At 51.7% G+C, this 27,679-nt stretch overlaps 3 protein-coding genes across 5 annotated transcripts in view; all 3 read right to left on the reverse strand.

Annotated features, from left to right (window-relative positions):
* Positions 1-469: 469 nt before the first annotated feature.
* On the reverse strand, positions 470-7,758 carry LOC130258727 (E3 ubiquitin-protein ligase Midline-1-like). Of its 3 annotated transcripts, none has more exons than XM_056502353.1 (8): positions 6,903-7,588; positions 5,754-5,849; positions 4,989-5,222; positions 4,835-4,857; positions 3,582-3,721; positions 3,185-3,216; positions 2,913-2,947; positions 470-953 (listed from the first exon to the last, which is right to left on the reverse strand). In XM_056502353.1, the coding sequence occupies exons 1-7, from the start codon at positions 7,539-7,541 to the stop codon at positions 2,927-2,929; spliced, it is 1,185 nt and encodes a 394-aa protein (XP_056358328.1). In that variant the 5' UTR covers positions 7,542-7,588; the 3' UTR covers positions 470-953; positions 2,913-2,926. The 3 variants fall into 3 exon arrangements, with proteins under 3 accessions (XP_056358328.1, XP_056358329.1, XP_056358327.1); XM_056502354.1 differs by lacking the exon at positions 470-953 and adding an exon at positions 1,486-1,575; XM_056502352.1 differs by lacking the exon at positions 470-953 and adding an exon at positions 1,682-2,072 and having other exon boundaries at positions 6,903-7,758.
* Positions 7,759-8,011: 253 nt separating this feature from the next.
* LOC130258726 (E3 ubiquitin/ISG15 ligase TRIM25-like) lies at positions 8,012-12,711 on the reverse strand. Its single transcript, XM_056502350.1, has 6 exons — positions 11,965-12,711; positions 11,260-11,355; positions 10,640-10,873; positions 10,523-10,545; positions 9,692-9,855; positions 8,012-9,132 (listed from the first exon to the last, which is right to left on the reverse strand). The coding sequence occupies exons 1-6, from the start codon at positions 12,577-12,579 to the stop codon at positions 9,053-9,055; spliced, it is 1,212 nt and encodes a 403-aa protein (XP_056358325.1). The 5' UTR covers positions 12,580-12,711; the 3' UTR covers positions 8,012-9,052.
* Positions 12,712-20,643: 7,932 nt separating this feature from the next.
* PPARGC1B (PPARG coactivator 1 beta) overlaps positions 20,644-27,679 on the reverse strand; it is a 41,066-nt gene continuing 34,030 nt past the window's right edge. The window contains exons 5-12 of the mRNA XM_056502345.1: positions 26,585-27,611; positions 26,098-26,134; positions 25,687-25,751; positions 24,531-25,284; positions 23,996-24,071; positions 23,137-23,258; positions 22,722-22,876; positions 20,644-20,936 (exon numbers count right to left, since the gene is read on the reverse strand). Of these exons, the coding sequence (XP_056358320.1) occupies positions 20,833-20,936; positions 22,722-22,876; positions 23,137-23,258; positions 23,996-24,071; positions 24,531-25,284; positions 25,687-25,751; positions 26,098-26,134; positions 26,585-27,611 (2,340 nt within the window). The 3' untranslated portion in view covers positions 20,644-20,832. The remainder of the gene's footprint in view (positions 20,937-22,721; positions 22,877-23,136; positions 23,259-23,995; positions 24,072-24,530; positions 25,285-25,686; positions 25,752-26,097; positions 26,135-26,584; positions 27,612-27,679) is intronic.

The raw sequence follows: 27,679 nt of genomic DNA on the forward strand, positions 1-27,679 counted from the left end.
ACCCCACAGACAGTGACTCTCCCTGGCTCTTCCCAGTTTTTCCAGGCTCCCAGGTCAGTGTTATCACTCAGCAGATAAGGGCAGCCTGGGATTTCTCCTGGCTCCCAGCCTTGTGTAAGGAGCCTTTTGCCTTCAGTCCTGCCCTCCTGGCAGTCCCTGGTACAGCTCCATGGGAGGATGGCTGAGTTATGCTGGAAGTGCTTAAAAATGAGTTACTTTCTCTCCTTGCCCTTCCTTCCCTCTACAGCTCACAGTGCACTCAGATTCAGGCCTGAATTTGCACATTGTTGCATTAAGTTTGGAGATGGAGAAGATGGAACTACCTGGGACAATCCTTCTTCCCCATCCTGACCTGCTGGGCTTGGAAGGCTCTAATTAATGTCACACACACACAGATCTATGTGTGGCAGCTCTGACTTACTTAGAAAACCCATCAGACTAAGTAACAGAAAGAAGCCCATCCTAATGCTTGAAATGCATTTATTTTAATTCAGTCACAATGTTCAGTGCTTGGCAAAACCAAAAAAGAAGAGCTAAAATGAGCTGCTTTTAAATGCTTCCATCAAGGATGAGACAAATGCCAAGGAAAAATTGAGTGGTTGGAGGGGAGAGGGCGTAATACAAAAAGAAAGATGCAATGAATCAGAGTTCTTAGGTAATCAAAATACTTAAGCCATAAAAATATCAAAAAGAAATAAACCCTGTCCATATCTCAGGACTGTGCATGTCACAATTATACTGCAATCAAGAGAGAGTGTTCTGCTCAAACATCTGTGCAGAATTGCTGCACTCTCAGTGTGTGTCATGGTCCAATATTGTCACCTAGAGTCAAGAAGTAATTAGGTGATAAAATTTTCAGAGTGTTAATGTGTGTTAGAAGGCTTAGTTCAGTAATTGCTGGACTCAGTGTATTTTCTCACCTTCTTTCATCCAGTCTTTCAGCTCTTTGCTTCCTCAAGGCTCAGGCATGGAACATTAAAACAAGTCACAAATTCTGAGGAGTCTCTTTGCAGGCGAGCAAATGTATGGGGGAATTAAACTGCACCATCAGCTCAGCAATCCCACCTTCCTAGATACTCCTATTTATCCAAAAGCTTTGTGAGCCTGCAGCAGGATTACAAATGCCACGTTTGAGTGAAGGTTGCTGTCTGCAGGGATTTGCAGCACTGCAGGAACTCTGCAGCAGCAGCACCGACCTGCACTGGCTGCTCCCCACCCTTCAGCTGGCAGAGAAAGGCCCAGGGCAGGAAAGTACTGAAGGACAGGCTCGTTTCTTTTCTCACCTGAGTGGCTGAACAGCTGCCCTTTGTGCCTTGCTGGCATGGAGCAGGAAGGAATTATTTGCAAAGTCACCCTGAGCTCCCAAAATTTGGCCGTGCACTTTCTGCTGTGCTGACAATTGATGGGTGCAGCAGAGCCAGGGCTGAGCACACAGCACAGCTGGAGAGTCCATTTAAAGCAGGAAGAGAGATATTACTCTATATCTGAGATTGATTGCTGTGTTTATTTTTAATCCCTGAAACCAGGTGCATGTTGATTATCACAAGTGACAGGACAGAGTTGTAGCCACAAGTCCTGTAAAAGCACAGAGAACTTCAGCCTTGATTTCTTGGGAGTCTACCCACAAAAAATGCTCTCAACAACTAATTCCTGGCGCTGGTATGAAATCCTGCAGCCTTGCTTACGTGTATTCAGAGCCATTTATTTGGTCATTCAGCCACATAGTGACAAAAGCATCACAAATCATTGTACAAAAGTATAATTAGACCCATGATATAATACAGTCCACAGTTTTCAATGCAGCAGCAGGTGGAGATTTTATTATGCTCATGTTAATTCTTAGCACTTATAAAAAAATTTTCAGATGTTATGGAATTGATTTGAATGCAAGGTAGGAGGAGAGATCAAAACACACAGCAGGCTTTCATTATTAGAGGCAATTTTGGGTAATATTTAAGTTTTTCTTTCCATCTCAGTTCTGACATGTTTTTCATGTCTCTCTTAGGTCTGGGCCTAAGAGAATTAAAGTTCTTAAACAAGTATGTATGTTGCTCCTCCTAAATGATGTCTTCCTGCAGTAGGAATAAACAAGATGACAAAGTTTCACTTACTGTAAAATAAAGTGATATTTTATAACACATCTGATAAGTTGCTTCCAAGTAAAACATTGCCTTGTCTCAGAAACAAATATTTATTTTCCCTGACCTGTTTTGAGTGACTGTCTGGTTTTGTACAGAGCATAGCCACTGACTGAGCTCACAAGACAAATAAATGGACATATACACTAACTAAAAAAACATATCTCTAGATTTGCTCCAAAAGTTAAAAAGTGGTGAAGAATGTAAGATTTTCTTCTGAATTTATGAATTAAGAAGAAAATAATTTGCAAACTGAACTTTAGTTGCAGCAATTAAAAGAATAATTTTTAAAAAATCTTTTGTGTAACTTTTAAATAACATGTATTTTAAAGAGCTTGTAGAAAAGCTGCCCTGCTGTGCCCAGCAGATAGATATTTGAGCACTGGACTAGTGCTATCTGCAGAAAAATACTGTTCACACATTTCATATCTCCTGCAGCATTTGGATTTATCTAGGGAACATTTTCAAGTACTGGGTTTGCTCCAGCTCCTGCCCAGTTGGTGAGAACCTCTCCATGGTTTCCTTGGGACTCTCAGAGTTTTCCTGAGAGCTGAAGTAAACCCAGTGTCTCCCTCAGAAGGAGGATATATTATTTCTTCTATTTCTGCCTAGTGCAGATTTCAAGAGCTGTGCCCTGAGGCTGCACGCTCTGGCAAGGACAGGAGATACATGCAACAAAATGCTGATCACATTGTTAGGTGGGAGAATTTCTCTGCAGGACTCACAGCCCCAAGCCAGAGTCCTGAGGAATAAATGGAATTTTTGAATACTTACATTCTGGGGAGGTATCAGTAGTCAGAGTAGTCTTGCTGTAAAGAAATGGTGTTGAATATTAGAGCCTTGTAAAACACAAATCACATCTTGTTAATAGCAGAACAAGAGGTGTGAATAGATCTGACTCCCTTCTTTTAAGGAGAGGGACAGCCTTGGAGACTCTGCTTGGGTTTCCTTGAAAGTGAAGCTGGAAAGTGCAGGACATACAGTTCTTAAATGAACAACTGGAGAATTTTGCAAGGAACATTTTGTAAGTAAAGAAAAGGACTTACCTGCCGCCCTTCATTTAGTTGGCAAGTTCTAACTAAAAGAAAAAAAAAAGAAATGGTTTACACAGCTGGCAATGAACTCAAGTGTGGGGCTGGGTACTGTCCCCTGGATCTCATGGTCAGAGATAAACCAGAAGGGGATGGGGCTGGACAAACACAGAGGATGTTTCCTGACAATGGGACTGAGCACCCAGAATTTGGGAAGTTGGTGGGAGAAGGAAACCACATCAAAGAGAGGAGAAACTGGCCTTGCACCTGCACAAGACCTGTTTCTTTTCATCCACAAAGCCCTCCCCAGCACTCTCAGACCCCACATCAGCCCCTTCACCCCAGTGGAAGGAGCTGCCCCCAGCTGGGATTGGGTCCCTGCTTCCCACGGGGCGGGGTGGGGGCTGCTCACCACGCACGTCCTGCAGCAGGCAGTCCAGCTGCCACATGAAACTCTGCTGCTGCCTGTCAAACTGGCTCATGGTGTAGTTCTGACCCAGCTGCACTTCCTCCACGTACACACGCTCAGGGCACAGGTTCAGTCTGGCAATCCTAGGGCACAGAGAGCCATTGCACCAAGGAAAACCATCCAGCATCCAAAGGCAACAATTCTTCACTGGGACAGTCTGCCACGGAGAGGGCTTTGGCAACATGAATTATTGGGTTAACAGCCCTTTGTGAAGGCTGAGTTTCAATTATTACATAGTGTTATTTATTTGGCAGTGCCTTTTGCTGACTTGTACTGGAATTTTCAAAGGCTGATAATGGGAGAGGAGGAGGTGTTTTGGTATTCCCCATGTGTGAACAGGGCTTGCTGCAGGCAGGTTCTTGGTGTTGTAGCAGTGGCAGAACAAGAATGCCAGACTTATTAAATGGTGTCTATGTTTCTGGAAAATTACCTTGATGCCACAGGCTTGTGGCACAGCTGTGGGTAACAGACTGAGCTGCAGCCCTGAGACACACAGTGATTCCAAGTTCTCCTCACAATCTGAGTTTGAACTCAGCTTTAGTCTGTGCAAGCCACAGAGGTGACCTCTCAAATTCCAGGCAGATGTTTGAGCAGCTCTTTGTGCAGCTGGGCCTGCAGTGCTGCTGCAGTGTGTCTGCAGCTGTTGGTGCAGTGCTGCACCACTGAATTACAGCTGACACCCAGGCATCACATAGGAAATGGGAAGTTGTAAATGAAAGAAGCAGATCACTTCTCTTCATGCAAGAGAAGTGATAATAAATCTTTCTAGCTACCAAGCTTGTCCACAAGTCAAAAACTTGGTGGGAAATGAGCTGGGTACCTCTGCTGCCAAAGGCTGCTCCCTGGGAACTCACCTGAGGGAGGGTCACCAGTGTGTATCCAAGAGAGTGTTACTGCAAACTGAACCCTAGGGGCTTCACCTCTAATAAAAACAGTTTTCTGGTAATAAAAGCCAGTGGTTTTCATTAGAATCCAGCCAGGAAACTGGAATGTAAAGGGACAAGTGTAAGAGCAGGCAGGGATCTCTCCATCCCTGTTAATTGTGTGCATGTGGTGCCCTCTGGCTTAGCTGGAATAGGGAGCAGCTTTGCAGCACAGGGAGGTGGGACAGAGGGACACAGGCAGTGGGGTTTGATCCCAGTTAGCAACACCATTATTTTCAAAGAAGAAAACAAGTGTTATGAAGTGGAACATACCTGTCTGTGACCAGTTTCAGATCCTACCAAGAGGATTGCAAAAAAAAAAAAAAAAAAAAAAAGAAGACAGAAAAATATCATTAATGTGATTTTCAGAATCACCTGGCTGAGAAATAGGCATATCCATGAAGAAAAGCAGAACATCACTGCTTACTTTGAAGAAGAGGAAAATATCTGATTGCTCTTTTCTCTTCTGCAAAGCCTGAAGATTCTGCTCAGCCTGGTCTCTCTTCTGCTCCATTTTCTTCCTCTTGTCAGCAATGACTGCCAGGTCTGCTTCCTCATTATGCAGAAGGTCTCTCAGGATCACCCTCTTTTTCTTATCAAGCTCCGTCTTAATATTTTTAAACAGCTCTTCTAGCTGAGAAGTCAGTGTTTTGGTATTGGTCTAAATGAAGAGATAAGAAAAAGGCTCAGAAACTCCACCCTTAGGTTTTGTGCCTCTGCTTATCAATTAGGATTGTATCTCTCCTTAGCACTGGCTTTAGAAGGAAGCAGACAACAAACATTTGCTTAGAATATCTAATGTAACTTTGACGTAGTAACAAAGTCAGATGAATTTCAGCTAACAATGTGAGAGCTTGCTGGTACACACTGAAAATCCCACTTGTAGATATAAATTGGTTTTCTTTTATCAAACAGGTAGAAAACTTTAAAAATACATAATCTTATGTACAGTCTGTGGCCTGCCAGTCCTTCAACCTGGTCTGTGCAACCATAACACAGGGTGGAATCCCCCAGCTGGTTCCTCCTATGGAGGAGCTGGAAGGCTGCATAAAGCTTGGCTTCTGGCAGTTCCTCAAACCACTCTTTTCCCTTTCTATTCATCTGCTTCTAATAGTATAGTTACCATCAGTTATTGCTGGGAAAGTGTGAAGAAGGAAAGATGCTCTAAATTAGCAATAATCTGGATACCAACCTTGATCTGAGTCTCACTTTTCTGAAGCTCTTCTAGGCCACTATCTAGGTAATTTTTAGATTCCTGCAGCTCTGTCATGGTGTTGGAGAGTTTAACCTGACAGAAAGAAAGACAGCACTGAAGCTCCCAGCAGGAACAGCTTCAAACCACACTGGCAGTCAGTCTGTGGAGCTGCTGAAATGGCCATTATCTCTCTTCAAGGCAGTAAGTAAGCACAGGAAATGCATTTTATCCCTCAGCCACAGCTGATTGTGCAGTGTTTCAAGGACAGCAGCTGGACTCAGAGGCAGGAACACGGAGGCCCAATGTCTCTCATATCCACTGGGACACTGGCTTCACAAAATTTGTGGCTGAGGGAGGAATCCCAGAATCACTGAAGTTGGAAAACACCTCCAAGCTCATCGAGTTCCAGCTGTGCCCAATGCCCACCTTGTCACCCAGCCCAGAGCACTGAGTGCCACGTCCAGTCCTTCCCTGGACACCGCCAGGGCTGGGACTCCACCACCTCCCTGGGCAGCTCCTTCCAATGTTTCCAATGTCTCAGGGAAGAAACTCCTCCTGAAGTCCAACCTGAATCTCCCCAGAACAATTTGAGATTGCATCCCCTCACCCTGCCACAGTTTACTGGGGAGCAGCGCCTGACCCCCACCGTGCTACAGCACAGACAGAGCGCAAGGGAAGGACCTTGAGAGGGAAAACTCCCTTCCCATCCGAAGTTCAGCAGCAGTGACACTGCCAGGGCTCTGTGGAGGAAAGGATTTCCTAATCCTGGCAGGAATATTTCTCAACCCCAGCCGGGAACACTGCAGTGAGGGCGGCTGGCAGTCAGAGTCCCGGAGCCCCTCGCTGGCTCTGCCACGTCCCCTCAGCCTGAGGGACCGACCCACGCTCGTCCCGGCCGGCCCCAAACACCTTCCTCTGCTCTCCTCCCTCTGCTTAGCTGTCCACACTGTTCTGGCAGCACACAGGAGGGAATGAAAAGCAAACCCCAGCACTGTGCAGCAGTCCCTTGCTGCGGCGGAGAGAAAACGGCCAGAGCTGCCCTCACGCCCATCGCCATTACCCGTGAAAGCCCCGCCGCCCTTCCTGCGGCTTTCCCCCTTTCCTCACGGCCACGACAGGCACCATGGCGAGGGAAGAGCTCCTTACCAGCTCTTGCTCGCGTGCCTCCTTCATGGTGATGACCTCGTGGCCCTTGTGGGCCCCGGCGATGGAGCAGAGCATGCAGATGCACGTCTCCTCTCTCAGGCAGTAACATTCCAGCAGCTTGCCGTGCTCCCGGCACCTCCTCTCCTCCGCCTTGCCCGCTCCCACCTCCACCAGGACGTGGCCCTGATGGAAACCCTTGGCGTTGTGTTTGCTCAGGTGGGCCTGGCACAGGGACGCCTCACACACCAGGCAGGTTTTCACGGCCGGCTGGGACCCATCCAGGCAGTACTCACAGGGAACCACGCCCGCCTTCCCCTTCGTGGAGCCTTTGCCCTGTTGGAGGCTTTCCTTTCCAGCCGGTTGTCCTTTGGGAGCGGTGGCCTGAAAGGCCTCCACGATGTTGGCCAGCTTGAAGTTTTTCTGCAGCTTCACTCCGGGCCCCAGGGAGGCCCTGCATGTGGGGCAGGTCCAGAGCTGGGAGCCCTGCTGTGCTCCCAGCACCTTCTCGAGGCACAGCCGGCAGAAGCAGTGGCCACAGGACAGCGACACCGGCTCCTGGTACACACCCAGGCAGATGGGGCAGGTCAGCTCGGCCTCCAGGCTGCCAGGCCCTCCACATCCCTCCTGAGCTTTTGCCATGGCCGAAGCGACGAGAGGGAACCGAAACTAAAACCAAAGGCAAGAACCCAGCCCCGAGGCTACAAGCCCTCCCCTTTTGAGCCCTTCCCCTTCCAAACCCTCCCCTTCCAAGCCCTTCCCTTTTGACCCTCCCCTTCCAAACCCTCCCCTTCCAAGTCCTTCCCTTCCAGTTTTTCCCTTCCAGGCCCTTCCTCCACCCCAGGCCAGGCCGAGAAATGTCCCCAGACCCGGCTCCATCCTTCCCCACGCTCTGACAGCCACTTTGGGCAGTTTCCCCTCCGTCTCCAGCAGGCAATGCTGCCCAGTCTCTCCTCAGCTCGCAGGGCAGCTTTGCTTTTGGATGTGCAGGATGGAATGAGGCAGCAGAGGCAAAAGTTGCTCTTAGGTCAAAGACCAGCATTGCTGCTCCCCAGTTCTGTAGCAGTTAATGTTGTGCTGTCAGCTTTTAGATAAAATAAATTGCCACCGTGTTTTGCAAGCTAATAACATGACTTTAATAACATGACTTTACTAACATGAACCCAACATAGTACTGGATACAGCAGAACAAAAGTGAACAACTTAATGGTATTTCCATTCTGATTAACAGAACAAATAGAAGAGGACTCTTGCAGGGAGAGGCAGGGTGCTGTGATATACCCCTGTCACAACAGCCCACAGTCCAATTTTTGATAGGACACCTTAGCACAGCCTCTGAGCAAGGCTCACAGTTCTTAGGCCCAGAAATACAAACTAACACTTTGTCCCCACGCCACCACAGCAGCTTCCACCCACCGAAGTCAGCGTGGATGGGATGCTTCAAAGGGATGGTTCCTGTCTTTATAAGCCTGAAGTTCTTAGCAGGAGGATGTTCAGTCTTCATAGTCAAAGTATTTTTCCTACCACCGATATCCTTGACCTAAGGAACACACAGAGCTAATTATGAGGCATTTGCAGGCAGCATTCAAACCAGGCACACACAATTGCAAACTTCCAGCAGCTCTCGTTGCTGGTATCCTCCTCCCAGCAGCTCTGGTGGCCCTGCATGTCTGGGATGGCTCCATGCATTGGAGTCCTGTCTGGTTTGGGCTGGGAGTCATTCCTACCATGAGAATTCCATTCAGGAGAATTCATTCCCTTCTCAGCAGCTGGTTCAGTTTTGGGTTCAGTAGAGAATAATGTTGCTAACACACTGATGGTTTGGCTGTTGCTGAGCAGTGCTTAACCTGAGCCAAGGACCTTTCTGTGCCTCATGCTCTGCCAGCCAGGAGGTGCACAGAAAGTTGGGAAGGAGCCTTGCTGGGGCTGGTGACCCAAACTGGCCACAGGGATATTCCACACCATAGAACACCATGGCCAGTATATGAACTGGGAGGAGATGGCCAGAAGGAGCCAACTGCTGGACATCAGAGCAGGTGATGGGGGAGCAATTGTGCTGTGCATCATTAGTTGTGGTTGGGTTTTCTCTCTCTCCTCCCTCCTTTCTGTGATTGTTACCATTAGGATTGCCACTGAATTTGTATTTCTTTAGGCTAACTGGAAGAAAATGAAGAGGAGGAAAATACAAACGTGGATCCATGTTGTCTTCTACCACTACCAAATGAGAAAGGACCTAAAGAGACAAAATGCATTATGATTAACAGATAATTGTGGAGATTTGGAGTCTGTCTCTGTCCTGACCTGAGGCTTGCTGCCAGTGAGGGCTGAAGCACCATCCAGAGAGCAGTACCCAGGGAACCATAACTTCACCAATTCAGTCAGACAAGTGTCCCCCTGTGCACTGTTCTGGGACTGTAGGCTGAGCTTACAAAGCATTGCAAAGGAGTAGAAATATTTACACAGAAAAAGCAAGCTATTTATGTCCTAAGCAAACTCCACCCTGCTGCTGCTGTGATAAGTTCTCAACTCCCCCCTTCAATGAAAGGGATGCTACAGAGGTATTGCTATTATCTTCTTTAATCCTGCCAGAGAACACCTGGGACTTCCACGTCTCTATCCATAGCCTGGTTTATCAAGGTTTATTTAAGACATGCCCCAAAACTCTGAATCCCAGGACCAGCTCCCTTTGCTGCACACACATGTGCAAATAAGCACACATTGTAAGGAATTAGCCCTTCTAGAGGTACTCAGTGTAGTCCATCTTGCTTTTGACATATGAAATGAGCATTTACCTGCTGCTGTGTGTGCTGGATATTGTGTCTGCTTAAAGGAGACATCTGCGGTTGAGAGGAATTGCCAGAATTGCACCCTAACAGCATCTGTTGTTGACTTATCCAAAGTAATGGGTGGATTTGGTATCACCACACCATTCATGCTAGGAACTGGCTCATGTTTCCTAAAACATGCAGAAGGAATCACAAAAAAATCACTGAGATTGGAGAAAACCTCCAAGGCCATCAAGTCCAAGCTGTGCCTGATTCCCATCCTGTCCCCAGCCCAGAGCACTCAGTGCCACCTCCAGCCCCTCCCTGGGCACATCCAGGGATGGGGACCCGACCCTCCCCGGGCACTTCCAATCCCTGACCCCACTTTCCATGGGGAAATTTCTGCTGCTATCCACCCTGAGCCTCCCCTGCCCAGCCTGAGGCTGTTCCCTCTCCTCCTGTCCCTGTTCCCTGGAGCAGAGCCCCCCCATCTGTCCCCTCCTGTCAGGGAGTTGTGCAGAGCCAGAAATTCCCCCTGAGCCTCCTTTTCTCCTTCTGAGCCCCTTTCCAGCTCCCTCAGCCCCTCCTGGGCACCAGCCCCTTCCCAGCTCCATTCCCTTTCCTGGACACGCTCCAGCCCCTCCCTGTTCTTCCCAAATTTTACTTTGTCTTACTGAGCTTCCCACTGCTGCCTTGGCCCATGGCTGCAGCCTGTCCTGAGCCCTCTGCAGAGCTTCCTGCTCTCCAGCACATGCACACTCCTGCCCAAATTAGTGCTGTCTGTGAACTCACTGAGAGTGCACTCCATCCCCTCCTCCAGATCATCAGTAAAGATACTAAACCTCAGGAAGAGCTTACCTGGCATCAATTGCTGCAAAAGCCTGTAAAGACATTTTGAAAGCAGAATTAGCACAGTGCAGGCACAGGCCAGCCCTGGAGCTGTGTGTCTCTGGGAAGGGAGATGCTGGTAGGTACCTTGGTGAAAAGAAGTGTGTCCTTCTGATTTCTCAGAGCCTCCAGCTCCTGAACATCATGGTTGGCTGAATCCTTCTTCTTCTTGTGATTACTGATCTCTGTCTGAATCCAAGAAAGTTGTTGGTCCTCGTAGTCAGTGAGAACTTTCAGGACCTCTCCTTTTTTCTCCTCTAGCTTCTTATGCATCTCCTCGAACAGGCTCTCCAGCTGTTCCCTCCGCTGGCTCCCCTCAATCTATTAAGAAAACAATTTCAAAATTGGAAGGGATATTTTCCACATGAGCTCTCACTCAGAAAAAAAAATCAGTCTTTTTATTGGGATGAGATAAGTAACTAAATGTTGAAGGTTGGAAAAGTGAAAAAGCCACACAGACCAGCCACTAGTCAGGAGGTACAGACTTTCAAGCTTAACTAAGAATGCACCTCCCAGACTCATAAGAAAGTTGTGCATTGTCCTCCCTCAAAGAAGAAACCTCAATAATACATGCAAAACCACGCAGGAATCAAAATCTGGATCCATCCATTCAGAATCCATTATCCAAAGAAGAGCAAAACAAAACTTTATCTCATTATTTACCAGCAAGCAACCAACCCAAGGTGATATGGGACCTTGAAACAAACCTTTAGTTTATTCTCTTGCTGCACCAGGTTTGCTATGGCTTGATCCAGTGCAGCTTCATTGTATTTCAGTGTTCCCAGAGTTTCAGGAAAAGATGTCTACAAATATAACCAGAAGGAGATATCAGGATAGGACTGGCATAATGCACGAGATCAGCAGTTTTATCGACAGGGGTTAAGCCAGACTTGAAAAATATTTGCTCACTGCATGCTCACAGAACAAATTAGCAGATAAAGGTTTACTGGAAGGTTTTATCCCTGAACAAATGCCACAATTACAGGCACAAAAAGGACAATTTGAAGCTGCAAACTGTTAATGTGCACTAGCCACATTTAAAGCCATTTCCTGTTGGCACTTTTCTTTCTGTTACTCTGTCATTAATTACCCCTGCATAAGTGCAGCTCAGGCTCGTCTTTGGCTTGGAGGTGCACCAAGGACTAAAACCTTGCACGAGCACAGTCCCGCCAGTTTGGCCAAACTCTTCCCTCAGGAGAGGGAAAAAAGCGTTTATAACATCTTGTTTTATATCTCAAGGGCCAAACCCAGGAACAGTCTGGAACAAAACTAAGAATAAGAGTCCAGGATTGTGATTTAGCCCCATCCTGGGTGTGCAGTTCTGAAGCAGGAGTTACCCTTTGCCAAGGGCAGCTCTCTGGGGTTTTCCTGGTGCAATCCACACTTGTCCCACTGTCCCAGCAGCCTCCTACCTGGGCATCTTTGAAAGCCTCCTCCAAACTGATGATGTTATGGCTCTTGTGGGAGAGGACGGAGCACAGGATGCAGATGCACCTCTTATCCGTCTTACAAAAGCACTCCAGCATTTTGCCGTGCTTGGGACACTTCCTCTCAGCCAAGGCCTGGCCATCGCAGGGCTCCACCAGCACATGGCTCCTCTGGGCGTTGCTGCTGTTGTGTTTGTCCAGGTGCGCTTGGCACAGGGAGGCTTCGCAGCTCAGGCACGTCCTGACCGCGGGCTGGGGCTCCTGGAGGCAGGAATCACACAGCACCACCTCCTCTGGCTGGCCCGAGCCTTCCCCCTTGTCCTCGCATTGCCCGTCCTGCCTTTCCTCCTCCCGGTGCTCAGGAGCATCCATGAATTTCTGCACGATGTTGCGGAGGTGGAAGTTGGGCTGCAGCTCCAAGACCGGAGATTGGCAGAGCGGGCAGCGGGCAGAGCTCTGCTGGCTCCGGAGCGCCTGCTGGATGCAGTCCCGGCAGAAGCTGTGGCTGCAGCCCAGCGATGTGGGCTCCCTGTAAATGTCCAGGCAGATGGGACAGGTCAGCTCTTCCCTGAGCCCGGGCACAGCCTCCGCCCGAGACATGGCGAGCAGCTCCGGGGCAGGGCTGAGAGGGAGGGCTCTGCCGGGAATCGAAACGAAACGCGGCAGTGACGAGGAATGACCTCTGTCCCTTGGGCTAAAAGCTGCTGCCTCCTCCCCTTTGCAAGGCAGGGTCATCCCTCCCCTCTCGCCAGCTTCCTGCCTCTCGGTGCCACGTGGGCCGGGTGGCTGTTGAGAAAAAAAATTTGTACAAGTCGTGTTCAAGTTTTGGGAATTCCTTTCGGTTTACCCGACAGGGTTTGTCCTGTGTGCAAGCCCTAGAGACTTTGTGAGCCTGAGCAATGCTGTAAGAACTAATATCCCCACAGCAATGGGATGCACCCAAAGAGAAGAAATGTTTTTGGAGGCCTGTGATCAAAAAGGATTAATTGGAGGAATGGGATGTTTCCCAAACGACCATCCAAGTCCCTCAAAAGAACCCTACTGCAATGAAAATAAACTCTGATAAGTTATTTAAATATGCAGAAAATTCAGCATATCGATATAGGGAAACGAATATGTAAAAATTACACAGATTTAAGCTGGTGTGTTAGAAAAGTGTGTAATAGGGAGTTATGGCCCACATGCTGAAATAAAGCAATGCCACTTTCTAATATTGAAATTACAGTGTTAATTTAATTGCCCATTTTCAGTGACAACAGGACAAACCACGCAGCAGCTCGAGGCTCGGCACTTCAAGGGGAGCATGGCAGAAGGTCCAGCCCTGCTTTGATGGGTCAGGAAATGAGGCAGCAAGGAAAGCTGGGAGAATCCTTGTGGGCAGGGAGGCTGGGACAGCTGGACCAGCAACCAAACCTGTTCCCCTTTGCAAAGACACCTGGATGGAGCTGGACAACAACCTGGTAAATGCTGAGTGGGAAAATGCATGGATTACCTGAAATGCACTTCCAGAGCCCCTGGCAGACCTTGTGTGGCACAAAGCTGAGATCCCTGGCAGGGAGCTGCTGTGCCAGCAGAGCCCAGGGCAGGATTTAGTGTCAGATGATGCTGAAATCTGTAACTCAAGAGTCTCTCTGAATTCTTCAGAGAGAATTCAGAATGCAGGGATTGAATGAAAACCTTTGGATGGATTGAAGTATGTTAAGCCACTCACACATAAAGCAGAGGTGTAAGTTTAAGTTTTAGAATAAGCAAGTAAGTAAGTAAGAATAAGTTTTGAGTGCTTTTGGAGAGTGAATGTCACACATACCAGTGTAGAAGTGTGAGTTCTAGTGAAGGTTGAAAAACATAGTCCTAGATACGAGTGTTTCTGTGAAGGCTCCAGGAACATAGTTTTAGACATAATAAAACTGTAGTAAGAATATTGCTTACATTTCTCAGACAGAACAAGACAGACCATATGTGTAGTTTAGTTTATACATAGCCTAGTGTGCTAAGAAACTAAAATTCTAATAGGTTACAAAGAAATGTTTCGAGTTCGTGTCTTTAGCTTGCTGGGAAGTTTGTATATAACAGTCTATGCACTGGGGAGAGATTGGCCTTTTGCTTTTTGCTTTTGCCTTTTGTTCCTGCTCTCCTCACCACCATCATCATTGCCCAAAGGAGACAGGAGCTGCTGCAGCAACATCAGCCCTGCCAGGACCCTCGGGAGCAGCTTCTGCTTCTATTTGGGACTCTACACCAAAACTTAGCATGGATTTTAACTCTTGTGACTCTTTACCTTTCTAGACTGATGTGCCTTGCAGGAAACAACTTTATAACAACTAGTAGCTGCTTGGCTCTTTAAAGAAAACAACCTAACACAAATGGTGTCCTGACTGAAGAAATAACCTACAAGATGTCACTGCTCAGGGCACGAGGGGGAGCTGAAACTCCAAAAAGCACCAGCAGTGAAATGAAGTGCACACAGTGGCCATTCCACACTGGCCAGGAGCAGCAGCCTGGGGTGTGCTGCCAGCTGCCAGCCAGCCCAGGGCAGCCTCCAAAGCTGCTCCTGTTCCCAGAAGCTCCTGAGGGACTGATTTTCCCCTTCCATGAGGCACACTGTGCAGGTCCAGGACACAAATAACATTCCTCCCTCCCCTCCAGCAGCCACTCCAAACCAGTGCCTGTCTGTGTGAAAAGGAGTTATTTTATTACAAAGTTATGCCAAAATAAAAACAGTCCAGCTGGGATTTTTCCCAAATGGCTGGAAGTAATTGCTGGGACCAGCTGAACTGTTGAATTGATGTCAACATTCACCAACATCTCCCTTCAGACAAGGCATCACCAGGTCTGCTTGCAGGAATTATCCTCAATAAACAATAAACAGCATCAGTGCTTTATTGTCCAGGAGGCTGCCTGGGAATGCAGTGTTGGAGGCACAGGTTGGGCTGGGAGGGCAAACATCAGCTCTGGGTCTGTCCCCCCTGCACACCTTTCCTTTGTGAGCCCCTCTCCCTCCTGGGAATCCACTCCTGTCTCTGCTCCACATGTGCCCACCCTGGGCACCCCATCACTGTCTGTAGGAAATTCAGATTTTACAACTGTCCCAGCTGCATTCCCACATTTCCCCCCTCCAAATCCATGTTTTCATCTGTCTGGGCACCATGGGCATCACAGTGCCTGATGGATCTCTGTAAAACATCCCTCTTTGGTGGCCTTGAAGCCTGCTGGTTTTGGAAAGCAGCAGGGCATGGGTTTCCCATCAGCTCTGCACTCTGGGTGCAGCAGTGGCAGGGATGAGGGGCTGGGTTTGGGGTGGGAGGCTGCTTCAGCCTGGGGGACCCACACTGGGCTCCCACAGATGTGCTGGAGACAGGCAGCTGGAGATCTGCTGCAATGGTGCAAATCAGCACAAACCACCTTGCAGAGCTGCTGCTTTTGGGCTGCTGGGATCCTCCAGCCTGGCAGCACCTCTGATCCATGGTCTGGATAAAATCAGGGCAACCTCTCTGGCCTGGTGAGCCCTCCCAGGGCATGGATGGGGCTCCTGTGTGCCCAGGGAGCTGTGCCCATGCTGGGCCTGCCCAGGCCTTCCAAAATTCCTTCCACAGTCTGGGCTGCCATGAGGACCAGGACAGCAGGACACCAGGACAGCAGGACAGCAGGACACCAGGACAGCAGGACACCAGGACACCAAGACACCAGGACACCAAGACACCAAGACACCAGGACACCAGGACAGCAGGACAGCAGGACACCAGGACACCAAGACACCAGGACAGCAGGACACCAGGACACCAGGACACCAAGACACCAAGACACCAGGACACCAGGACAGCAGGACACCAGGACACCAAGACACCAGGATACCAAGACACCAGGACACCAGGACAGCAGGACACCAGGACAGCAGGACACCAGGACACCAAGACACCAGGACACCGAGACACCAGGACACCAAGACCCCAGGACACCAGGACACCAAGACCCCAGGACACCAGGACACCAAGATACCAGGACATGGCTGTGCCCCACTTTGGCTCCCAGGGCAGCTCTCCTGCTTCCAGGGGCTCTCCAGGTGCCATCCTGAGCTGCATCACCACTTTTCCATATTTTTTCCTGCTCTCTTACTCCACTCCAGAAAGTTTGAGGAGCATGCCCTGCTTCATTCTTCACCCACTCCATCAGGGGAGTTTCTTCAGCCAGGGGTCCTGTGGCAGTGGCCATTCCAAGTCCAGAGTGCAGAGCCCAGGTTTGTCCTGCATGAGTTAAACTGGGAGAAGCCACTCTTAAAATAGCAACACACAGGGATACTCCCAGCAGGAGCTGCATCCCTGGCAGCTGGGAGGCTCTGGCACAGCCCCACTGCCAGCCAGGCAGAGCAAAACACCTCACCCCGAGCAGAACTGCACTAAAAACCAAAGCACAGCAGCACAAACTTGTTCCTTTTTTTGTTCTTTCCACTTTATAGTATATATGTTATCGTTTATTTATAGGCAGATCACTTCACTATTTACAGTACATGAGCGTAGAGATTCTACAGTCTTTTTGATGTAAACAAGAAACTCCACGGCAGGGGAGTCTGGAAAAAGAAGCCAGTTCTGAAGTATTTACACAATTTAAAATAGAACTTTTATACCCACTGGATAGATATAGAGAATACATTGAGCGATTTGGTTAAATTATCTATGAAACTATAGAATCTGACAATGTAAAAATACAAGAAAACGTTCTCTCATTTTAGAAGGTAGACAGTTAAATCACACTAGAAATAAATCTCTTTTGTTTTTTTAAAAATAATAACAATAATAATAATAAAGGAAAGGCATAAGAATCCATGCCATCTCTTAAGGTTAAAGTATATTACATAAATAAGGACACAACAGAACGGAACAGGGAGAAAAATTAAGTGAAATATAAAAAAAACCGCTACCAATTAAAAAAAAATACTAAAAACTTGATTCTTAATCACAGAGGGATCAATTCTGCTGCTTTTACTTACTCTGCAAGTAGAAAATTGCAGTTAAGTAGTACTTACTCAGCATGAGCAAGGGAGCAGAATTGGCCCCTAATAATTATGAGCAGTGTCCTTTTACTTAAAAAAAAAAAAAAAGAAGAAAAAGACAGAATTTAGCTTTTTTTTTATAAATAACAAAGCAGATGTGCCCCTTTTTAGGTGAAATTCTTACACCTTTCTCAAGAAATGCATCAATGGAACCGTTCTCTCTCTTTCTCACATGCACTCACACACTCCCTGCCCAACTCCTGCTGCTGCCCCTGGCCCTGGGGAGGGCGAGGGAAGAGGAATGAAACCCCAAAATGAAACCCCAAGGCTGCATTTGGCTCTATATTGCTTGAGATTGTCAGGGATGGACTTAGGATGGGTTCAGCTCCAACACTGCTTGCACTCAGGACCCAGCAGATCTCCAGAAAGAAAAAAATTCCCCCCAAAAAAGGAGAAAAGTGTTGATCTGCAATTGCAAAATGGATTTGCACAGCCCTGAGCTGAGATCAGACTCAGGACTGTAACTTAGTCACTGAGCTGCTGCTTCCTGAAAGATGTGAAAGAGGAATCGAGAGAAACCTCTGCTTTGGGGCAGCATCCAACCTTAAAACCTGGGATTGTCCTCTGCATTCAGCCCACACACTCAGAAATGTTTGCTCCTCCCTGCAGAGCCTCAGGATTCCAGCCAGGAACCTGCTGCCCTCCCCTGAACAGAGTTTTTCTGGGGCAAACCTGTGCAAAACAAGCAAAGGGGCATTTTATCAGAAACTCTTCACATTCAGCATTTCCCCACAGCACCTGCAGGAAACGGCTGGGGGACGTTCTATACTCACACAGTTTTAAAAAAATAAATCTCCTCCTGACTTACTGACTGCCAGAATTAACCCTTTTGCTCCCAGTTCCTCCTGCCCATCCCACAGCCCCTCGCAGGGGGCTGGGGTGTGAGGGGTCCCTTTTGGAGGGGCACCCACAGTGATGCCACAGGCTGGGTGGGGTGTAAAGGGGGATCCCCAGTCCCTGGCAGCTCCTGCAAAGCTCTGGGCACCTCTGGCTTCCCTGGCAGCACTGCCTGGGCATTGCTTTGCTCCTGCCCCATTTCCCTGTCAGCATCCAAACCTCAGGCAGCTCAGGAGGGAGCTCTCACCTGCCCCTGTGCCCCACCCACCTTCCTGCAGATTCGAGCACTGTGAGCTAAAGACACCTTTAGAGTAAAAAAAAAAAAAAAAAAAAAAAACAAACCCCACAAAAATAAAAATGAAAAAAAAAAAATCAAGTGGAAATTTATTTTTCACCTAGTGCTAAAAGGAAGGAGGGGGAAGCCCCAGGGCAGGCAGCACACAGCCCAAGGGACTCTAAGCATAGTGCATAAATCCTGGAAAAGAAAGATCTTTTTGGGGAGGAGGGAAAACAAACCATCCCAAGTGAATGGAAAAAAAAAACAAAAGTAAAAACCCAAAGCAAAAAAAGAAAACCCAACCCCACTTATAGGCTTCAGGCACCACGAAGACCACTTATTGCATCCCTTCCTAGCCTAGGGCTGCAGTACTGATGAGCTCTGTGCAGGACCAGCCTCCCCTGCCCCAGGGCACCCAGCCACAGGGAAACCTGGGAAATTCTCCACCTGGGTACACCAAAACCAGTGCTTGGGAAGTGGCTGAGTGACCCCCTGGAGCGGGCTGGAGCCCCCCCAGCTCTGCACTCTCCCTTCCCCTCCACCACCCTTGATGCATCCCCAGCAGGGCCCAGCCATGGGTGCCCCCAGCTGAGTGGGAGATGGAAGAATTCCACTTATTTGCTTTTCTTTTTTTTTTTTTCATTCCTTTTTCTATTTTTTTTTTGTTGGTTCTTTTTTCTTTTTTTTTTTTTTTTTTTTTTTTTTGGATTGATCATTTTCTGAAAAACATCAGCACAGCACAGGACAGTACTACCCACCCTAAATGTGTCACTATATACATTCTACATAAGCTCTATAGCAATCACATGTAAACATCATCATCGTGAGGAAATACTAGGACAGAAAAAGGCAAAGCTACAATGAGGCAATTGCCAATAGCTCAGTCTCGGCCAGAGCTGCTCGTGGGATGAGAACTGGGGGATTTTGGGGTGTGGGAGAGATGCCAGGTTCCACTGCCCAGGCTGAAATGGCACAAGGACTGTCCCCTGGCAGTGATGCTCACTGGTGGTGGCTCGGGGGCCCAGGGCTGGCTGTTGTCAGAACCACGGCTCTCCCAGGGGAACAGCCAGGGAACTGTGCTGGTGTGGGCACTCCTGCTGCTGCCAGAGCCCAGGGCCACCCTGCAGGGCTCTGGCTCCTGGTGTCACTCCTCGTGCCATTCCCAGGCTTTGGGCACTCTCCCTGCAGGACGGGACACACCCAGGGAATGGGGGGGGGGATCAAACCCCCAAATCATGGGGAGGGGAGACCCCAGGAGACTCTAATCTATCTATTGGCAGAGTTAAGGCTATAATATTCTATCTACAGAGGATGGCTGAATCCCTAGTGGTCTCTGGGGCTCAAACACAAAAGGAGAAGGTGGCAATGGCTTGAGGAGCAGCGAGATTCCCTCTCCCTTGGGAGAACAGTGCCTCTGGCTGGCTGGTGGTGGCTGTGTCCCCATCCCACACACCCACACGTGCAGGGCAAGTCCACAAGTGAATTTCACACTTCAACCCAGCCCCAGGGCCCTTGGCCAGAGGCAGAGCTGTGCCTGGGCTGTGGTGGGTGCTGGGACCTTATGGCTTATCAGCTACGGGGCAGGTGCTGGGGGTGCTCAACAGGGCTGCTGGGCCCCTGACTCTGGATTTTGGGGCTGGATTTGGGGCTGGATTTGGGGCTGGATTTGGGGCTGGATTTGGGGCTGGCTACCCAGTGAGAAGCATGGACAGATCTTCTCACCCTGCTTGCTTTGCAGGGTGTGGAAGCAAGCGTGGCTCAAGGCACAGGGCCTGGCCAGTCTCCCAGCCATGCCAGGAGCTGGAGAGGAGCCAGCTCCTCCACACATCCACCCCCCAGGCTGTGCCTGGACCCCCTGGATCAGGCCTGGCTGGCTGCAGCCCCCCAGCCCCTCTCTCCTGGCCCCAAAGGCAGCACTGGCTGCAGGCAGGGCATCCCTCTCCCACCCTCTGCAGCCTGCAAAGCTGCCTGGCCCTGGCTCCAGCACCCACCAGGACCCAGCTCAGCATGGGGGGATGCTGGGGGTGCTCAGGCCACACCAGCACAAAGAATGGCTTTGACAGCAAAGTGGGTTTGCCAGCAGGGGAATGTCAGCTCTGTGACTGCTCTGACCCCCCATTTGCTGAGTGGCAAGTGCCTCATTACAGTGCATAGTTAAAAATCAAGGAAGCGGTACAATAAATCTGAATTACAGTACATCTGAGCCATAAATACATTTCTTTTTTTTTTTTTTTAAGTATATACTTTTTTTTTTTCTTCTCTTCTTCTATTAAAAATTAGTTTATAATCCTGATTCTATTCACAATGAACAATTTCATCATCACACACTACGGACAAAAAAATGTTATGGTGAACACAGCTGCAACTCCACGGCGGGAGCATGGGGAGGGCTGGGAGGGGGAAGAGGGGCTGGGGGGCTCCTAGGCTCACCCTAAAACAACCAGTCAGAAGCAGAGGGAGGGGACTAACGTGTGGCAGTGAGACATCAACACCATGGGGACTCACAGACAGAAGCAGCTTTGTTCAATGTAAACATCGATCAGGGGACAGCAGTCTCTCTCTCGCGGGCGTGCTCTCGCTCTCTCTCGCTCTCTCTCTCTCTTGCCATAGACTGAATAATTTCTTTGAAAACGTAAACATTTTGGAAGTGCCTTGACTGAGGTATTGAGGTATTCCTCCAAGGTTAAGGCTGTTACCGATGCAGGCTGAGCTGGGCCTCCTGCAGCAAGCTGTCGAAATCCATGGGCTCGTACTTGCTTTTCACCGGAGCTGGGGAGGACTCGTCCGTGCTGCAATCTGGAAATGGGGACAGAAGGGTCAGGGAGGGGGATCAGCATCGTCTCTGCCTCGTGGGGAGGGAAATTGAGCACAGCAGGGCACTGCTCACTGCCCTGCCACTGCACTGCCAGGGGATGGTGACAGCAACGGGCCCAGCTGGGCAGGGCACACAGCACTGACTGAATTCACTGCCAGGGGATGGTGACAGCAATGGGCCCAGCTGGGCAGGGCACACAGCACTGACTGAATTCACTGCCAGGGGATGGTGACAGCAACGGGCCCAGCCGGGCAGGGCACACAGCACTGACTGAATTCACTGCCAGGGGATGGTGACAGCAATGGGCCCAGCTGGGCAGGGCACACAGCACTGACTGAATTCACTGCCAGGGGATGGTGACAGCAACGGGCCCAGCTGGGCAGGGCACACAGCACTGACTGAATTCACTGCCAGGGGATGGTGACAGCAATGGGCCCAGCTGGGCAGGGCACACAGCACTGACTGAATTCACTGCCAGGGGTGAAAACTGCTGGGTGCAGCTGAATTTGGAGGGGCTGACACAGGGCCATCCCATGGCCTGCTCCACTGCCAGGAGCTGAACACAGAGTGCCCCTGGAAAGCCCCAGAGCTAAGGCTGCCTAATTTCACACCAGGTTAACATTTTGGGTGTATATTTTTGAATGGTGTGGTTGTATTTCATCTCTGGCTGGGGCTCCCTTTCTCAGCCTGTACCAGGATTCGAGGAATGATTTTAGCTGGGCTGTGCAGTGAGGGGGTGACTGGTGGCTCTGCAGAAATCAGGTGAGGAGCACTGAGGGGCTTCTCTTAGGCGGGGGGGCAGCTCTGGCCCCCCTCCCCACAGCATTGCACAGTCACCATCTCCCTCATGGGGTGTTATCTGGTTCCTGATTTCTCTGTGCCCAAAATGGGAGGCTCTGGGATTTGTTTAAATGAAAAATGAACATTTTTGCCACAACCAAAGTCAAGGGATGGCTGCTCTGAGCAGAGCAGATACTGCAAGGTGATAAAAAAATCAGGGAGTACTTGTATCAGATGGGGCATCTGGAGGTAAGGCAAGACTTGGGGCTTTATTTTCTGGACCTCAGTCTTTACTCATCAAGTGGGATCCAGAACCCTTCAGCCCATGCAGAGGGTACAGAAATAAACATGCAGTGTTGGTGAAACACCTGAAGCAAGGAGGGCTGGGCAAAGCCTGGGACACATTTTTCTTGCAGGGCTGGCACAGGGTTTGGCTCCTGGCCCTCAGCTCAGGCTGCAGCCCTGGTGACAGTCACTGAGGCCCTGCTGAAGCACTGGCAGGATTCATGTGACCACAGCACATTCAGAGCTGTCACTTTGGCTCCAGAGTGCATGTGCAGCCTGGTGAATCTGTCCTGCAGAGCAGCAAACCACCCACATCACCTCTTGGGCTAATGAAATGTTGCTGACTGCCTTCTCTAATGCCTGGGAAGGGATTTTTCTGCTGGAAAGCCTCCAGCACTGTGCAGAAACTCAGCAGACACAGGATGGGCTGCGCTCAGCTGAGACCCGGCAGCCCCGGGCTGTGATGCTCCATTTTGCAGCCAACACACCCTGATGCCTCACACCAGTTTGGTTTTTTTTCCTTCTCCCCAGTTTCTCAATCCACCTGCCTGAGCCAAGAGCAGTTCCATGAGCCATAGGAAAGCCAGTGGGCTTTTCCTGCAGGCTCTGAAGGCGTTTGGGGTCCCTGCGTGCCCAGCGCTGCAGCGTGCTGTGACAGCTCTGAGCTGATAAAAGAGACAAAGCAGCTGCTGCTTCCTCACCCAGGTCAGCATATCTGGTCCAGAAGAAGCGCCCCAGGCCCCCAGAGCTGAGCTGGAAGGAGGGCTCGTTCCTCTTCCTCAGCGAGGGGCCGTTCCTCAGCGACAGGGCGGCGTGCTCCGAGGAGCGGAACGTGATGAAGCCGCACTTCTCCCCCCTGAGCAACCAGAGAAAGAATGCAAGATGTGATGAGCCCCACAGCCCTTGTGGTGCAGCACTACACCCCTGGCCCATCATTCTTCCACTCCTCCATCCCACAGGTGCCCTTGGATCTCTGGACATGCTGAATCTCCTCCAGAAGCACCGAGACCGAGGGCTTGGCTGACGCAGGGGATTGATGTGGAACTCTGGCAGTGCTGTGGGGTTTGGGGAGAGGAGCTGCCTGGAGCCCTGGGCTACAGCTCACTGTGCACCCACCTGTTAGTCCTGGACAGGACCTGACACTCCACAATTTCACCAAACACCTCGAAGCGTTTCTTCAGCTCGCTGGAGCTCATGCTGCTGGAGAGGTTTCTGATGTACACCACCCGGCCTTCCCCCTGCCAAAACAACCAAAAGCTTTCAGCCTTGCACCCTGCACCTCTGTGCTGCTGATGGGCTGGGGAGAGCCCCTGCAAGCCAGCACTGGGAAACACTGCCATGGACACAGGCTGGCACCTCCAGGACCTGCTGTCTCTGCTCCAGCCAGGTCACAGTGTCAGCCCCAGGCAGCCACAACCAGGCTGGAGCAGCCACCACCCCTTTCTTCTCCTTTAAAATTCTCCTGCATTCTTGCAGCTCTTTCAGCTTCTCCTGGCAAATGTGGGATATATTCCCAAGAACTGCCAGGGGCCAAATCCAATTACATTGCAGGAAAAAGTGCCAAAGCAGTGTGAGTGTGAGTGAGTGTGCACAGCAGCAATTCACTCTCCCACGTGCCCATCCCTCTCCCAGCTCCCAGCACGTGCCCACGGGTTCCTGGTGCACGAGGATGCAGCAGGGCCACATCTGTGCCAGCTGAGCAGCCCAGGGATTCCCCAGCTCACCCCAGAAACTGCCAAGTGCACTGAGGCACCAGTGTGGGATGCTCTGGGCACCCCCGTGCCAAGGACTCCGTGTGTTGCCAATCGCTGGCGGCTCCTGTTGGTTTTTCCTCTCCCCCCCACCCCCATGTCCCTGTTTAACACTGGCCTCACACCAAGGGATGCTGAAGCCAGGGCTAATGGGCTCCAGGGCTGCTGTTTGGAGCAGGAGGTGAGCTCAGGGCTGGGGGTGCTGTGCCCCCATGCTCACTTACAATGGCCTTTTCCCGTCTCTTCTTCAGCTGGCCCCGGTGCCCGCTGCCAACCTGACACTGCTCGCCGTTCTCACACCTGCAAGGGAGGGCCAGGAGGTCAGCCTGGGGCTGGGGAACTGCTGGGAAAGCTTCAAACACCAGTGAGGAGCTGAGACACCCACAGGAGTGGGTGGGCACTTGAGGGCACTGGGAGCCAAGGAGAGATTGGGGTCTGGAAACGCTGGAGACTGGGAAGTTTTTTCTCACTGATGCCAGGGTGTCCCCAGCCTGCACTTTCCCCTTCCCAGGCCTGGCTCAGGTGCCTGCCCGTGCCCTGTCACCCATGGAACCCCCCAGCTGCATCACTCTGCCCCTCAGCCCATGGCTGATGCTTGCAGCAGTAGCTGATACAGCATCAATTATTTTTGTAGTTTTCCTTTCATTAATTAGCACCTTTCCTTCTAGGGCCAGCAGAGCAGAGAGCACTGGGGCTGCCCTGCACCATGCCAAAAATTCAGGGGGTAAAAGCAGCCCCACTGTCCCCCCAGGCCCGTACCTGAAGGCGCGTCTGCTGGCAGGTGACCGCGAGCGGCAGCACGAGGAGCCCGAGCTGGACCTGCTCCTGGAGCAGTAATGCAAACTGCTCCTGGAAAGGGGGTTTCTCCTCAGGCACAGCTTGGTGTTGCCATGCTCCTCCTCTTCCTCCTCCTCTTCCTCCTCCTCCTCCTCCTCCCCGGGGGAGCCGCTCTCACTGCAGCTGTCCTCAAAGACGGTGTCGTACTCGGGGGTCTTGCAGAAGACCATGTCCTCGTCGTCGAGGGCACTGTCCAGAAAGCCAAAGTGCTTTGTTAAGCTGGCTCTGATCTCCTGGTCTCTCAGCTGCTTGACGCCGTCCTTCCACAGCATCTCAGTGCCCGTGTCCTTGCCCAGCTCCAGTCCCTGGTAGTGAGCAGCTGGGACCCTCCTCTTGTGCTCCGTCTCCACCTGGCTCGGGGGCTCCCAGGACTTGAGCACCTTCCTCTGCAGGGCAGCCTCGGGTTTCAGCACCTGGCAGTAGTCGTGGTCCCCGAAGGAGCGGGAGAAAGGTCTCTTGAGCAGCCCCTGCTGCTCGGGGAGCGGCCGGCTCAGGTGGGCCAGCAGCTCCGTCCTCTCCGGCTGCTTCCTGGGGGCTTTCCTGGAGGCTGCCACGTCCCCGGTGCCCCCGGGGCTGGGGGTAATCCCCTCCTCCTTCCCTGGCTCCTGGGGGATGTCTGGCTTGTACAGGTCCTCCTCAGCAGGTTTGTATGGTGGAGTGGTGGGCGGAGTGAGACCTGGACCCCCAAACAAAGGGCAGGGGTCAGCTCTGCCCCCTCCACCCTGCCCTGTCCCACCCCACCCCAGGGCTGCACCCACGGCCCCACAGCCTCACCCAGGGGCACTTGGGCAGTAAGAAGGATGCCTTGATCATCAGGGACCAGAGAACTCTCCATTCCCTCCTGGCTCATGCAGGGCCCCCCTAAACAGCTCCTCCCACCCCAAAAGCATTCCCCAGAGCTGCTCACAGTGCTCAGACGTGGCAGAGCACACTTTCCTGTGTCTGCAGTGTGATGGGGATGAAGATGCCCCCTTGGCTGGGTAGGCTGGAACTGATGTCTCCAGGCTGAATTTAGGGTAAATGAGCCCCATCCCAGAGTACATTTTTGCAAAACTGAAGAATTCAAAGCCTGTCCTACCTGCTGTCCCACACAGCTCCACAGTCAGCATTGGCTCAAAGTTTCTCTTCCCAAAGGTTGGGTCACTGGAGAAGGGCAGAAAATCAGGAGAGAGAAAGTGTGTAGGTGAACCACAGCCCCAAGAACCAAAAGCAAGTTGAGAAAATGCTGCTCACAGGTGAACCCTCCCACTTTGGCTGGTGCCTGCCAGAGTAACCCCACCAGGGCAGTGGGGTGAGCAGCTCCAGGGCACACACACACAAAATGCCCTGCCATGGGCATGGCACTCTGCACAGCCCTGTGCCCAGCAGTGCAGCTCACTGTGCCCTGCAGACACAGCTCCCTGTGCTGCCTGCAGAGGCCCTGCCCAGCCACACAACCCCAGGCAGTCTCCAGCCCCAGACTGGTTCCCTCAGCCCCATCTGCACTTACGTTTGTGCCAAGGACAGCGTGAGACACCGGGGTGTTTCTGAAAGGCAGGAGAGAAGCAGGTTACCAGTGGAGCTGCATCCCTGCAGTGCCCACTGAGGGCTTTGCCCACCTGCCACGCTGCCAGGGCTGAGCCATTCCTGCTGAGCTTTTGGGGCACCACTGCAGCTGAACCCCAGAGCCCAGACCTAGGGTGAACCCATGGGGAAGAACCTGAAGGGATGGAGCAACCTGGGCCCTGCTGGGTTATGGCCACACCAACCCCTCCACCTCATTATAAGGATGGGAAAACTGAGGCAGAAGATGCCCATGGACTGAAAAAGCACCCCAAAAGAGAACAGACCCCCAGCTCCCCATGCATGGGACCCCACAGCCAGGCAGCACAGGGGGCTGCTCACAGCTCTCCTGCCAGCTGAGTGCTCAGCACCCACCCACACAGGGATGGCACGGGCAGGAGGGTGAGCAGGGGGACAGTCCCCCAGCCCCTCACCTGTGTGCTCCAGCAGGGCACAGCGCTGGCTCTCAGTGCCCAGCTCACCATCCCCCAGGGAGCCTGGGCAGAGGGGCTGGGGCTCTGCCGGCGGGGCTGGGCCCCCCACCTCCACCTCAGCAGCTGGCTCCTCGGCAGAGAAGCCCTCCAGCACCGGGCACGGGGCCTCCCTGCAGCCCAGGGGCGCCGAGGACTCGGTGGGAGGCTCAAGGAAGGAGAGCCAGTGCCCGAGCTCGGGGTTGAGTCTCTTGGAGCGGCGCACGGCGTGAACAGCGCTGTCCTGCCTGCGGGCCACCTTCCCCGCGGCCAGGGTGCCCTCCTGCCTGCCAGCATCGTCCTCAGGGCCGCCCAGCTCCCCTGGCACCGCCGCCTCGGGGCTCTGCCGGGGCTCTCCCTTCTCTGCTGCTCTGGATGTGCAAGTCCCGCTGGCATCCTCAGCGTGGGGCAGGGGGGAGCAGGAGCCGGGCGGCCGTGCCAGGGCAGCATACACGGGCTTGCCCAGCCGGTACGGCTTGCTCACGTCGCACAGCAGGTCCCGCGCCAGCAGCTCCTTCAGGATGGAGAAGGACGCTCCCGGCTTCTTGCAGCTGCCAGGGCGGCTCTGGGCAGCGCCTGGCACGGGGGCACAGTCTGCTTTGGCTCTCTTGAAGGGGCTGCAGCAGGGCTGGGGCTTGCTGTCGGCGGGCTCGCGGGCGGGCAGCTTGCGGGGGGGCAGGCAGTAGGTGTGCATGTAGCGGATCAGCTCCAGCACCGAGTGCAGCTCCCCCTGGCAGGAGAACTGGCTGCCAGGGCCGTCCTCCGCCGAGTCCCCAGAGCTCAGCGAGTCCTCGCTGCAGTCGCTGTCGTCCTCGTGCTGGGCACAGTCACCCGGGGACGGGTGGTGGCCGCTGCCAGGGCACTCCTCGGGTGCCTGGGGGGCTTTGGTCTGGGAGCAGGAGCTGCTGGAGGTCAGGTGCCGGTGCAGCTCCGTGCAGCTGCGGCTCTGCGCCTGCGGGACGCTCGCCCTCCTGTCCCGGGGACCCTCCACCTTCCAGAGGAGAGAGGAGGAAGTCAGCCCTGAGCCCCACGGCCCTGGGGGAGGCTGACAGAGACACC

This window comes from Oenanthe melanoleuca, chromosome 13, assembly GCF_029582105.1.
Source record: "Oenanthe melanoleuca isolate GR-GAL-2019-014 chromosome 13, OMel1.0, whole genome shotgun sequence".
Taxonomy (NCBI): Eukaryota; Metazoa; Chordata; class Aves; order Passeriformes; family Muscicapidae; genus Oenanthe; species Oenanthe melanoleuca.